Source organism: Chionomys nivalis, chromosome 15 (assembly GCF_950005125.1).
Source record: "Chionomys nivalis chromosome 15, mChiNiv1.1, whole genome shotgun sequence".
NCBI lineage: Eukaryota > Metazoa > Chordata > Mammalia > Rodentia > Cricetidae > Chionomys > Chionomys nivalis.
The window spans coordinates 1,138,117-1,151,462 of NC_080100.1; the positions used below are offsets into that span (position 1 = coordinate 1,138,117).

General features: G+C 51.0%; 1 protein-coding gene across 1 annotated transcript in view; it reads right to left on the reverse strand.

The window, feature by feature from the left end:
• Lpcat1 (lysophosphatidylcholine acyltransferase 1) overlaps positions 1-13,085 on the reverse strand; it is a 53,173-nt gene extending 40,088 nt beyond the window's left edge. Inside the window, exon 1 of the mRNA XM_057789918.1 lies at positions 12,784-13,085. Coding sequence (XP_057645901.1) covers positions 12,784-12,918 — 135 coding nt within the window. The 5' untranslated portion in view covers positions 12,919-13,085. The remainder of the gene's footprint in view (positions 1-12,783) is intronic.
• Between the last annotated feature and the right edge of the window lie 261 nt (positions 13,086-13,346).

Genomic DNA, 13,346 nt, shown 5'->3' on the forward strand with positions numbered 1-13,346 from the left:
CCTTCTCAGGATGCACACATCTCTGACACAGGGGCAGTACTACCACAATGACACCACCCTGGACCTCCTGACCCCTGTGGTCAGCAGAGTAAGTAAAGTCACCAGCATGGTGGCTGAGTCCTTGCTCCTCTCAGCTTCCCCTCTCTAGGGTACGGCTGTCCTGTCCCACAGGTCCTACCCGAGGGACAAACAGCCACAGTTGTCTTTCTCACTTACCAGCTCCTTTTGATTTCTCCTATAAAACAAATTCAGAATGCAGCCCAAGATGGGCCTCTGGCTCTTGGGTTTGGGACAGCTACAGTGGCCAAGGAGGGGGTGGAAATAAGGCTGCAAATGTCACATGTCCTTGGTCTGTATGACCCCAGGACAAGAAGTAATGGGTAAACATTCAGTACCAGACACGAGCCAGAAGCAGGCGTCTAGGTCAGAGCCCTGATGTAAGCAAAGCTGTCCTGAAAGGACTTACGTAAGTCTAGAAGGGAAGACAGATACGGTTCTTGAGCATTCAAAAATGCTATCCTCGTAGGCTGGTAGTCGATGAGGCTCTGGACCTCAATGGATTTGGCAATGGACCTCCCAAATGTGTTAGAGATGAGAGGTAAAAACTACAGGGATGCCTCTAGGGCATTGAGACACCTGGGAAAATTAGCCCTGGGGTCAACTGTGGGCCAACAACCCAAATCAGGAACTAATGATCAATGTCTGGAGCAGTGGGTATTAGGTATTTGCTCTATTCAAGACTTTGGGCTATCTGGTCAGAGGCAGAGAGAGAGAGAGAGAGAGAGAGAGAGAGAGGAAGTATATTTCGTGAGTATATTTCCCCCCTTTTATACCTTAATAAATCCTTGATACCCCTTTAAAAGACACATATGGATTTCTCTTAACAGCAGTGTGAACATTAAAACATATCTACTACCCAGCACTTGGGAGGCAGAGGCAGGCGGATCTCTGTGAGTTCAAGACCAGCCTGGTCTACAAGAGCTAGTTCCAGGACAGGCTCCAAAACCACAGAGAAACCCTGTCTCAAAAAACCAAAAAAAAAAAAAAAAAAACCAACAAAAAAAAAACCTATCTACTAGAGCCCGCTGCCCCAAATTAGACAAGAAAGACACACAATTTAAGATACACTTTCCTTTTAAAGTACAGGCAGGCTTTAAAAAGCATTATAAATCCCACACACAACCCTCAGCTGGAACCCCAAGGCACATTTGCTGAAGTCCACAGTCCAGTGTTTAACACCATGCAGCCACCCAGAGGTCTGGGTGACTTCAACTACATCCAGACCACACAAAGCACATACACAGACTAGCCAACAGGCACCTCCTGCCTTATGTGTAGCCGCAATACTTTAATTAGGTCCAGAGTGACTCTGTCCTGGCTGAACATGGTTCTGAGGCAGGGAGCATTCAATGGTCACGTTCAGAACCAAAGCTTATTGCCACATAGAAACTAGAAGAGGACGAGAATACTTAAGCTGTTATGGGCAGTTTTATCTTTTCACAAACAGCTCCATCAAACAGGCTTGTCTGACACTAGCCACTGTGCAAAAGCAATCCCATAGCATCTGCCCACTGCTCAGTATCCTATACACCCCAGAGGCCCAAGATGAAGCTTGATATGGGGCACAGGGGACATCTGAAGAACGGCTTTAGCAGTTATACTGCCTGGTGGGTGTTTGTGTTTCTCCTGTGATTTGTCCATTTATTTAAATCTTTTGCCCATATTTACATTGCGTTCATTCGCCCGTTTCTCACTAACATGTTAATGTCCCTGTCGTGATGGCCTTAGTTCCCAGTTGTGTATTGGGCTGGAGTATTCAGATGTTCGTGCACAGCCAGCGTCCACGTCTCCACCAGAACTCTCCTCGGAGGCTGTGCCTATGGCTATTTATAAGTGCTTCTTAGTTCTCCCACTCAAATCTAAAATTAAATATAGCTTTTTTAAGATGGAGCTACTTTTTCTTCCAAACCTTCAGTCCCAGCTCCCCAGGTCTACACCAGGTCCACGCAAGGACCAGTAAAGTCTCAGCCTATCAGAGCAATCCAGACGGTTCTCGGTGTAGACTGATGTGAGCCTGTCTTTGGGAGAAACACTCAAAACTTACAGAATCACCTTCAGAACCACATGGGCCATTACGAGTGATTTCCTAGAGGGCTGTCCCTACTACACACTGCTGTTGAACATTCCTCACAGCCTCTTTGGTCTTACAGAATCATCAGTCTAGTACACAGTATGGAACTATGGAGAGCTGACTAACCTTGGGTAGATGGCTTTCACCAACCTTTGTGGATTTGGTGGGAAGATCCCAGAAACTGTTCGGTCAGCTGGATCCCCCCAGTTCAGGCCTGTGTATAGTGCCTCGCTGACAGAAATGGCACTATTAGGGAGAGCATCCTTGGGGTGGTGCCACAACACCCTGGCATTTACTCTAGATCCTGGTGACACTGGTGTGTGACCACGGAAGGCTGAGGACTAAGTAAGGCTACAGAAGGGCACACTGCTTGTGTGGATACAAGAGGAATGATCACTCTTGTCTCAGGCACATGTTTCCCCACGGCTAACCACACATAGTTGACGTCTTTGCAATCTACAACACAGGTTGGGAACACACCTCTTGCTGGAGATGCCCTATGAGCATGCGAAGGGCTAAGTCAAGAAAACCTCAGGCCCCTAGATGGCTCTGGAACTCCATAACTTAACAAACAAGAACCTAGGACGTCACCCTGGTTGCCTGCTAGGGTCTCCACAGGCCATTTTGTATGTAGCCACCCGGCCATTCCCTGCTCACAGCTGTGCTCCTACGGGCAGGTGCTGTGACTTGGTGTCCACTGAGCGTTTGCTCATCCATCTAGTTCAGCAGATTTCATGGCACAGGTAACGACACCACGCTATGTCACCATGTCTCTTAGTGTGACAGGTAACCTTCACCCTATGCAAGCCCCACACACAACAGTGTAGGCTGTGAAGCTGTCTATCTCAGCAGGAGGACCCAGGCATGGCCCTAACACCGGTGCAGTCAGGGGAAAAGCTCCATAATCACACAGTGCAGCCTTTGGCAGGGAAGAAGCAAGGCACTCGCACATGGGGGGAGTAACTGCAGGCCTGGGAACCTCCAAGAACGTGCTCTGTCAGAGACACTGAAGTGTCAAAGAATACAAGAGCTCTAGATAAGTTTAGAAGTAACACCCTAAACACACCCAGGCTGCAGGCATCTCCGAAATGATCACATTGGAAACAGTTTTCTTCCCTTAGGGCAGGGGTTAGGGGAGGATTTTACCCTGAGGCCAGAGGGTAAAATAGACCAAGTGCCAAGAGAAGGTTCTGGACAAGATCTTTCTAACTCTACTCTTTAGCCTCCTTATGTAGGCTTCTGGGCTTTGAGAGCCCTATAGCTGTGCTCAAAGTCAAGAATGTGCCCAGCCCTTAGAAAGCCCTGTGGCTTATAGATACAGATTCCTAGGTACCTCTCCCTCTGGCCAGACTGTGCTATCTTCCCTCAGCTGGGAGCCACTTCCAGCCTCTTACACGCTGCCTGGACAGTTGGCATCCTAAAAAAACCAGTACAGAACTTCATTGCCAGCAGACCCCTGTGCTAACACATGAGTAATGAGACTAAATGGAGAGGCAGATGATGGAAGGCTGACTTGCACTCACCAGACACATGTCGATACCTGTGATGTCGAAGTCAGAACTGCACACACCAGATCCCGTCTGCCTTGATGAGCATGTGAGGGAGGGTGCGGCAGAAGCCGAAGAGTGCACACAGAGGACATGTGTACATGGCCTCTGCAATGACTACAGGACCCCAGACGGACTGGAGAAAATGGGCAGACGACAGTGTCCCACACAAGGAGCAGTAAGTGCAGAGTTCTTGGGTGGGAAGGCCCAGGCTGAGCATACATGGGCACCCAGCACAATGCTTATTCTCTGATTCAGGAGCATCCTGGCAGGCATGATGGGAGCCTCTCATCTGGCTTCAGGGGTCTCTCTGGGCTGCTTTTTCCACCCTTCCTATTACACATGCAATTGTTAACACAAGTCCTCTGTGTGTGTGTGTGTGTGTTGTGTGTATGTGTGCGTGTGTGACAGGGAGTGGCTCTGTCCTCTCTCTGGTCCCCATGGTTCTGCTCTGACAATCTTGTAGCCTAAGAGGTAAAACACTACAACATAACAGACTGAAGCTGGGGTCCTGCCAAGGTGGCCTTCCACCCAAGGGCTCTGTCAAAACAGAAAAGTCCTGAAGACACACATTTGGGGGCTCTATGCACTACCTCCTAAGAATGAGACTCAAAATCAGAAACTGGTTCTAAATCCCTCTCCAGAGCTGCAGAGACTTAGTGGTAGTTGACCTACTTTAGGGAACACTGAGGACAGGACTCCCTATAGTTACAGTCTTCCAAGAGAGCTTTCCAGGCACTCAGCACCACGTGTGCAAACAGCCCAAGGCTACCAGGACCAGGTGGAACTGAGGCAGGAGCCCTGCCAACAGCTTCCCAGGGTCTGTGATTCTGGAGGAGGCTCCAGCTTCTGATAGGTGAACAGTCCGGCCTCAGGGGACCAGAGAGAACCTGAGTTAAAGGACCTGCTTCCACGGGCTCCCACAGATCCTAACCCTGCCCCTGCTCGCTGAGGGTGGTAGCTCCAAGAAGAAGAGGTACTTCCAGTATGAGTTGGCAGGGAAGTGCCTACGTATTAACACACTGTTCCTTCATCAAGTCTTTCCTGGAAGTGTCCGGGACATAGAAGCCCTGCCTAGGGACACCAGCCAGAAAGGGCTCAGGATGAACCCAACCCTAGTGTTGAGATGCAGGGGGAGTTCTGCAGCAATGTGTCCTCTAGGTCAGTGGTCATGGGGGCTGGGACCCACGCATATCAGACAACACAGGGAGGGGACCCCAAGAAGGGCATCAACAGTAGAAGTCCACCAGAGCAGGGCAGGCAGGACTGAGAGCTGTGTAGGAACTCACTCTGGTCCCCTCTTCCCTGGGTGGTCAGAACTCAGCTGAGGCGGGGAGAAAGACCCACCCGAATCTGTGATTGTCTCCAGGACCCACTGTTTGAGCTGAGAGAGGGAATCAGAAGATTCAAGCCCAGAGGTGTTCTAGCTGCTTTCACTGTTCACAGGAAGGTTATCTGGGAGGAAGGCAGCTCACATGCTCTGCTGTTGGTAAGAGGGACGCTTATACAACCTCTGTGGGTGGGAACCCCTGCCCCTAGCACACTCTGAGTCCCCTGATGAAGACCACAAATACCACCAAGTCTAAACCACGTATATACATCTTATTTTCGCTGAACAGGGAAGGACGGGTATTGGGACTGGTTTGTGCTTCTATTGCTGTGAAGAGATACCATAACCATGGAAACTCTTATAAAGGAAAACATTTAACTGGGGCCGGCTTACAGTTTCAGAGGTTGGTTTAGTCCATTATTGTCATGGTAAGAAGCGTGCAGGCAGACATGGTGCTGGAGAAAGAGCTGAGAGTTCTACATCTTGATCCACAGGCAACAGGAGACTGTGTACCACACCAAGCATAGCTTGAACATATATGACCTCAAAGCCCACCTCCACAATAACACACACCTCCTAATAGCGAGACTTCCCATGGGCCAAACTTTCAAACACATGAGTCTATGGGGACCATTCCTATTTCTACCACCACAGGGACTGTGTCCCTGAGGTTGGTTGTTCCTCTGAAGGGTAGAGTTGACTTGATCCCATGCTGCTAGAGGGAAGGTTACCACCTCACTGACCACAGGAGGTACACAGTCCCACGGTGCTGGCCAGAATGAAGAGGTCTCTGAAGAGTAGGGGAAGATGAAGTCAGTTTGGGATGGGTCTGAGCTTTTGGGAACTTCTGAGGCCATACGAGAAAGTCAAAGAACAGGCAGGACATACGACAAAGTAATCAAGGACCCCTTCCTGCAGGTGAGAGACTTCCTGTTGGACCAATGGACCCAGGGTTTGTTCTGTCCACAGCTGTCCCCTTACACGATAACTTGGTAGGCAAAAAGACACTAGAGACTCCTGAAAAGTGTGGCACTTACTACCTGACCCAGCCTGAGCTTAGCCCATAGGCATCGATCTCTATGCACAGACCAGCACGTGATCTCCTCTCCATCACTGGGCAAGAGTCAGTTCTTATCCTCCCAGACTTTAGGTTAGTCCAGCTCTATTGTCTACTAGTTAAACTGTGGTTTTAAAAAAGCCTGTAGATGTGGGGAAAAGCCTGTAGATGACAAATAAGTTCTTGGGAAAAATAAGTCACTCTTCTGACTGGACAGCAGCAGAGAGGACTGAACAGTAATGCGGTGGCTCAGGAAAGGAGCTGTCCCCAAGACAAATGGCCTGCTCCAGTGGCCAGTCCCAGGTTAAGCCACGGCTAGTACCTCCCACCATGGTCCATATAGCATGCCAAAGGGCTACCACATGGAAACGCATTAGAAAATTGCCATAGTGATACAATATGATATGGGCCTCATCACACTATTGGCGCACGTGCGCATCCCCTCCCCAACACTGGGTACGTCCCTCTGGGCTCACTTCCACCATCATTCACATCTGGACTACAGGCTTGAGGAACAAAAGAGATGTCAGGAATTCCAATCAGGAGTGATAAGGATAATCTAACACTGATGGAGGAAGGTCATTGGTTAAAAAATAAAGAAACTGCTTGGCCCTCATAGGTTAGAACATAGGTGGGTGGAGTAAACAGAACAGAATGCTGGGAGGAAGAGGAAGTGAGCTCAGACGCCATGCTCCCCTCTCCTAGGCAGATGCAGGGCAGCTCCTCTCAGAGGCAGACATGATGAAGCAAGCCGCCAGGTCAGACATGCTGAATCTTTCCTGGTAAGACTGGTGCTACACAGATTATTAGAGATGGGTTGATCGGGATATGAGAATTAGCCAGTAAGGGCTAGAGCCAATGGGCCAAGCAGTGTTTAAAAGAATACAGTTTGTGTGTTGTTATTTTGGGGCATAAGCTAGCCAGGCAGCCCAGGAGCTGGGGCGGCAGGAACGCAGCCCGCAGCTCCCACTACATAACACACTGCAGCAGACTCACAAGGACAGGGTGCTGAGTGGCGGCCCTGGTCATCTGGGCTGGCTGTACTTTCCCTGGGTTATGTTCAATGAAACCAGGTATCGACCGGGTTCGTGTTAGGTAAGTCTTCCTGGATCACTGGGTCAGGCATGCTGGAATGCAGTTTCAAGAGATGGGAGTTGATATAAGATTTGCCTTAACACTCAACACTCAAGCTTCATAGTCCTGGGAAAGGAAGTCCGGGGAACAAACACTGTAGGGGGGTAGACATTTGGACTTACAGGCACTCTGCTACCTGGAGGAAATGGACACACAGGACACAGTGCCTGATAAGACCAGCAGGTGGGCCCCAAGTCTGGGGTCTGTGGTTGGGTCTAGAAGGCCACTATTTAAGGCACAAAGTTCTCAACATTAAAAAAACAAAACAAAAAAAAAAAAAACAAGATTAGAGGGATGGCCCACTGATTAAGTGCTTGCCACTGAAGTATGAGGAACAGAGTTTGGGATTCCCTGAACCCAAGAAAAACCCGGTAAGTGTAGCAGCTCAGCTGTAACTCTAGCCTCCTAAGGCAGAGATGGGATTCCCCAGAGTGAGCTGACTAGCCAAGCTGACCATATTGCTGAGCTCTGGATGTGATTAAGAGACCCTACTTCACTGGAAGAGGTGGAAGAGCTATTAAAAATGATTCCCAAGATGATCCTTGGGCCTCCACATGCATGTGCCCCTACATGCTCACACCTGACACAAGTAAACATGCATACACACAAGAAAAATGAAAACAGAAGAAAATGAGAAACAGATAATTCAATTACACAAAAAATTCAGAACATCAACATTGGCAATAAAGACTGAGGTTGCCACAAGGAGATATGGACAGGAACGCCATCTCCAGGAGCAGCCTGCAAACAGCCTCAGGCTCCATGTCCATCCTGCAAGTATCAGGCTGCAATGTGCACCAGCCTACGGAGATTGCTAGTGGTGCCTGATTGCACGAAACTGGCACAGGCCTAGAGGGTTGGTGGCTGACCTGGGGTTCCAGCAACCACAGTTTCCCTTAGGCTGAATACTCTTAAGTGCATTTCAGAGGTTAGGTATAGGTCACTGCTACTTCTCTAAGAATGGTGATGACCAAGGGTCACACAGCAGACTCATTGAGCACTTGTAGATGGAATGGGTTACGTTCAATGCAAACAGAAGGAGGAGGAAGAGGAAGAAGAAGGAGAAGAAGCAGAAGAGGAGGAGGAAGAAGAAGAAGGAAGAGGAGGAGGAAGAGGAGGAAAAGGAAGAAGTAGGAGGAGAAGGAGGGGGAGGAGGAAGAAAAAGAAGGAGGAGGATGAGGAGGAAGAGGGGGAGGAGAAGGAGAAAGAAGAAGGAGGAGGAGGAGGAAGAAGAAGAAGAAGGAGGAGGAGGAAGAGAGGGAGGGAGGGAAGAAAGAAAAAGAGAGAGAAAGAGAAAGAGGTTTAATTGGAAAGGGCTGGAGTTGCAGTTGAAAAAGAACACAATGTAAGACACCAGCCTGTGGTTCCTCCTGGCACACTAGCACCCAAACAATTGTGGAGGAAACTGTGACACCAGCTACATCCAGCAGAGAACCAGGCCCTGGACGCTGTGGAGAGGGGGTAGGCCTTGATATTACAACAATCTCCAGGCCAGCCCCAGGCAGCAAAAGGCTTAAATTACATTCATACTCTCAAAGGTATGTGCTCTGCTGGACTCTGCTGGGTGCTGTGACCAGGGCCATAGTGAAAGGAGGCTCTCCAGGGTCAGCTTCCATCTGTGCTGTGGACGATGACACTCTACCTATGCCTTATATGGGGATCAGGCTGTGTGTGCAGAAAAGCACAGACCACAGTCAACAGCAGGACAAAAGCCAGTGGCCACTGCTAACACTAAGGGCTGCAGAAGGGAAGCCCAGAGTTAAAAAGTAAAAGAAAAGCCAGGACTGGGGTTGGGCAGATGGTCTAGCTAGTACAGTGCTTGCCGCACAAGCAGGAAGACCTGGGTTCAATCCCAGCACCCACATAAAAGCTAGCGGTGGCAGTGGGTGCCTGTCATCCCGGTGCTGGGGAGGTGGAAAGAACAATCTCTGGGGTTTTCTAGCCAATCAGTCTAGCTGGACTGGTGAATACCAACTTCAGTAAGAGACTGTGTCTCAAAATGTAAGGTGAGGGCTGATGAAAACAATCAAATGTCAACCTCTGGCTTCATGTACATGTGTACACCACACACACACACACACACACACACACACACACACACACCAGCACCAAATCAGTGAGGACAGCAAAGTTATCTGCTGCCCCTTATAAGCTGACATTAGCACAAAGATATTCAGGTGAGTTCTTCCAGTGACTGACACTGGGTTCGAATAGGCTCCATGCCTTAACTACTGCACACATGTGTGGTTTCCAGTCAGCTAAGAAACAAAAGTGTACATTTACATGTAAAGTATGCACATACAAATAACATACAAGTAAACACTCATGCTGCTAAAAGCCCAAATTCTAAAAGGCTATAAAAGTTAGGTCTTTCTCTGGACACCATCTCTTCCCACTGTTCGGTTACCACCATCTAGAACATTAGGACTACAGATGGGCTAGAGATGAGGGCTCCCTACAACAGCAGGCAGACATCCACACTAAGGTTCCACACTGTTAGGAGACAGGGATAGTTCAGAACCTCACCTGACAGTTCAGCCCTCATCTGTGACACAGGAACTCAGGCTGGCCTTCCACCTGCCTTTAAGCCTTAGAGTCTAGGGGCTGTAGCTAACAGTGACCAAAAGTCAGACACAGGGAAACAACCTTGGGTCTTCCTGAGAAACACAGGCACCAACAGAGTGGGCCATCAGATGCCATGCTTCTTGCAGGAAGTATGCATTCCAAGCCTGACACTGGTTACAAGCATTCCTGGAAGGGCTAAGCACTGTGTAGCCAAGCCAGCTGGTCCAGTGTCTCTCTTCCCCTCCCATAAATCTTTCCGGTCCAGTGCTCGCCTAGTCCAGAAGTTGGTAGAACACCTGCACCCCACACAGCATGCTGGGGTGCAACAGGGCCTTTTAAATACAGAGCACCCCTCTTTATTAAGTCTCCTGCAGTGTCTAGGTGCCCAGTGGGCGGCACCTCCCTGTGCCCATATGCCAGGGGCCTGGAGTCATCTGCAGGAGAGGCAGGATGTGTGCTGTCGGGACTCTGCTCTGGCATCACCCTTCCGATGGGAGGCAGGCCACAGTGACAGCCCATCTGTGCTGTCACTGTGCTGTCACCTTAACTCAGACGTTAGAACAGCCTGCCGGAAGAGACTTCCGTCAGTTACCTGACCTCACCATTGCCTTCTCCGGGATGGGCTTGGGTGGCGGGGTTGCAGCCGCTTCCAAACCTGCACCAAACTAGGATTGGCTCTAGTAGAAGGTGGCTCTGTTGTCCAGGAAGCAAACTCAGATCTAGTTAAATTTCACAATTGGGAAAACCCATCAGAGTTGGGACGGGAAATGCTTGTACCACAGAGTCCATGGGGAGTACCCCAAAAACCCTGTGACAGAAAACCACTTTAGGACTTCAAAAATAACAAACTGTGAAGAATCTTAGCTGACAGCCCAAGCCCTTCTAGGGCCTGTCCTTCATCTGTATCCTTGCTGTAACAGGAAGTGGCGAGTTCTTCAGACTCCAGTGTGCCAATCCTAGCCTGTTATTTTCTGTCCACTAAATGCTTAAGCTGCTTGCTAAATCTGTAGTTAAGTGACAGATGGGCTGCTAGGGGCTGAGGTGGCCTGTGTGTCCTTAATCCAAAGCTATATGCTAACCCCTCCCTGGGCAATTCGGAGTCACTTGGAGTAGGAAGTGTCTGAGCTTCAGACTTAAGGGTCCTCCTCCTGAAAGGGAAGCAGGATTGTTTTGCTTGAATGCTTATCCATCTACCCTCTAGAAAAACTTTTCAATAAAGCCTTCCATACAGGCAAAGGCTCTGCAAAGCATGGCTTGGGGGATGTATAACAGAGAATTCTGTGGACAAGTACAAATACGTTCTTTAGCCACAGGCTGCAGACGCCCAAACAGTTATACACACCAAGGTTCTGGGCAGAGCCTTGTGGGCACATGCTTTTGGGCAAAAAAGGCCTGGCCCTAAAATCAAACTAAGTGGGTTAAGATTGCAGCAAGGATGGGTGCATAAGGAGTGATGAGCCAGCTTTCGGGAGAGGAAGATGCTTCATGCAGACTGAGTAGAAAGGGGAGGGGCAGGAACAGAAAGGCAACAGGACCAAATGAGGCAGACCAGATCAGGATGGGGGTAGAGGCAGGCTAATACAGCGAGGATTGGAAAGAATTACCAGGGATGGGTTGTTTAAGATGACCAGAGTGGAGCAGCAGCAGGGTGAACAGGCTGGATTGGGGTAGGGTGAACCAGAATGGACTTGGTTAGGGAGGAGCCCCCAAATCCAAAGGAAGGGGTCAGGGCTCCCTTGGATGAAAATCTCAGGAAGGCTTCCAAGCAGCAGATCCAGGAGGACAAAGAAGACCCACTGGTTCCACAAGTGACTCTGGAAAGAGTTGTAGGGTAGGAGGTTGTGGAATGGAACAGAGGAATATTTAGGCTCAGAGATGACTGTACCCTAAGTCCTCCTGCTGGGCACAGGCCCTGGCAGTAGGGACCAACTGATAGCTGCCTTGCTGAGTCCCACAGGCAGCTGCCTTGTCTCATATCTGTCTGGCTCCAGATACAAGCAGAGAAGGGGGTAAGACCTGAGGCGTGATATGAAGGTTGCCTTCCCCCCTCTCCGTGTTCAACTCTGTCGACCATCAAGCTCCCACGAGTGATAACCAACCCTATTAGAGGCTTTGAGAAGAAGCCCTTGCCTGGGAAAGTGACAACTTCAACGGGCTTCACAGACTTCACCTTAATATTACGTCTGATAAGTTACACATTTAAAAACACTATCTCCTCTCAGAGCTGGTTCCTCACAGTTGGAAATACTACTCAGCCCATAAACCACAGGGCCACAGACGTCTGAAACCGTGAGCTCTACTCATTAAGCAAAGAAAGGCCCCCAAAGTGACCATAGCACCACAGACCCGATCCCAGAGTAGGAGAGGTTCCGCGTGCCAGGTCTCACAGGGAGAGCCACAGGAACAGATGGTAACTGTACCTGGATCCAGGTTCCCACCAACCAACCGCAGCACACCGGTTCCCTCTCACGTGGGAACTAGGTTGTATAAAGTTGATTCCGGGCACAACCACCCCAGGGAGCGTCGCTAACAGCCGAAATAGTGTACTCGACACAGGAAACAATCTGCAAACATGGATGTGGAAATCCTCCCGCCAGGTTATGCCAAGAGGTTCGCACGTCCGCTGCTGACCAAGATGACCATCCAGGTTCGGGCACTAGGCCACCGAGACACACAGTCGGCCTCCTAACTGAGCGGAGGCGCTCGAAAGGGGCTGCTTGACGCGAGGGACAACCCCCCGCCCTCCGCCCACCACCAGGCCTCCTACTGGCGGGAACCCGCGCCAGGCCCGTGATGATGTTGTGGGGCTCAAGAGATGGAGTTCAGGGGATGGTGCCTAAACCACAGAGGGTCTAAGTGGGCATGTGCGCAGGCGGCGGGAAGCGGGACTCTGGCGCGGGCTCAAAGGGTGCTGCAGGGGAGGGGCGCGGCTCTCCAAGGACCGGGCGGCGCCCAGCCCCTCCCCACCGCATCCCAGGCGCATCCTGGGCAGAGCACAGAAGCGACGCGGAGAACCCACCTGGGCCTTCTGCAGGGCGCTCAGCCGCAGTTCGTGCACGAAGGGGTTCCGCCCCGGGGGCGCTAGCCGCCGCGCGTCGCCTGCCCCTGAGCTGGAGGAGGGGGCGGCCCGTGGCCCGCGGTCCCGCAGCCTCATGGCGGCCCGCGCCTGAGCACCGAGCGGAGCAGACGGAGCACAGCTGACGGAGATCAGCGGAGCGGAGCAGAGCCGAGCGCAGAGGAGCAGAAGGCGGCAGAGGTAGTAGCAGAGCGCGCGGGAGAGGGCCGAGGATGCGCGGCCGCCCGGAGGCGCAGGCGCGGGAGGGGCGGCGTGACGTGGGTGGGGCCAACGGGATGCCCCGCCCCGACCGAGCTGGAATATGATTGCGCCTGCGCGGCTCGAGGCTCATGGACTTTCCTAGAACCTGGGGCAACCTGCGGTTTCCCATGAGTGGGGAGACCCTGAGATTTGGACCGCAGAAACGAGGCTTGTGGGCTCAGCGGCCGCTTAGGACCCCACTGACGCAGCTGAGTCCCCCTGCGCCCGCACCTGCGACCCTGGAAAGAGGTTCTCGGAGCTACCCG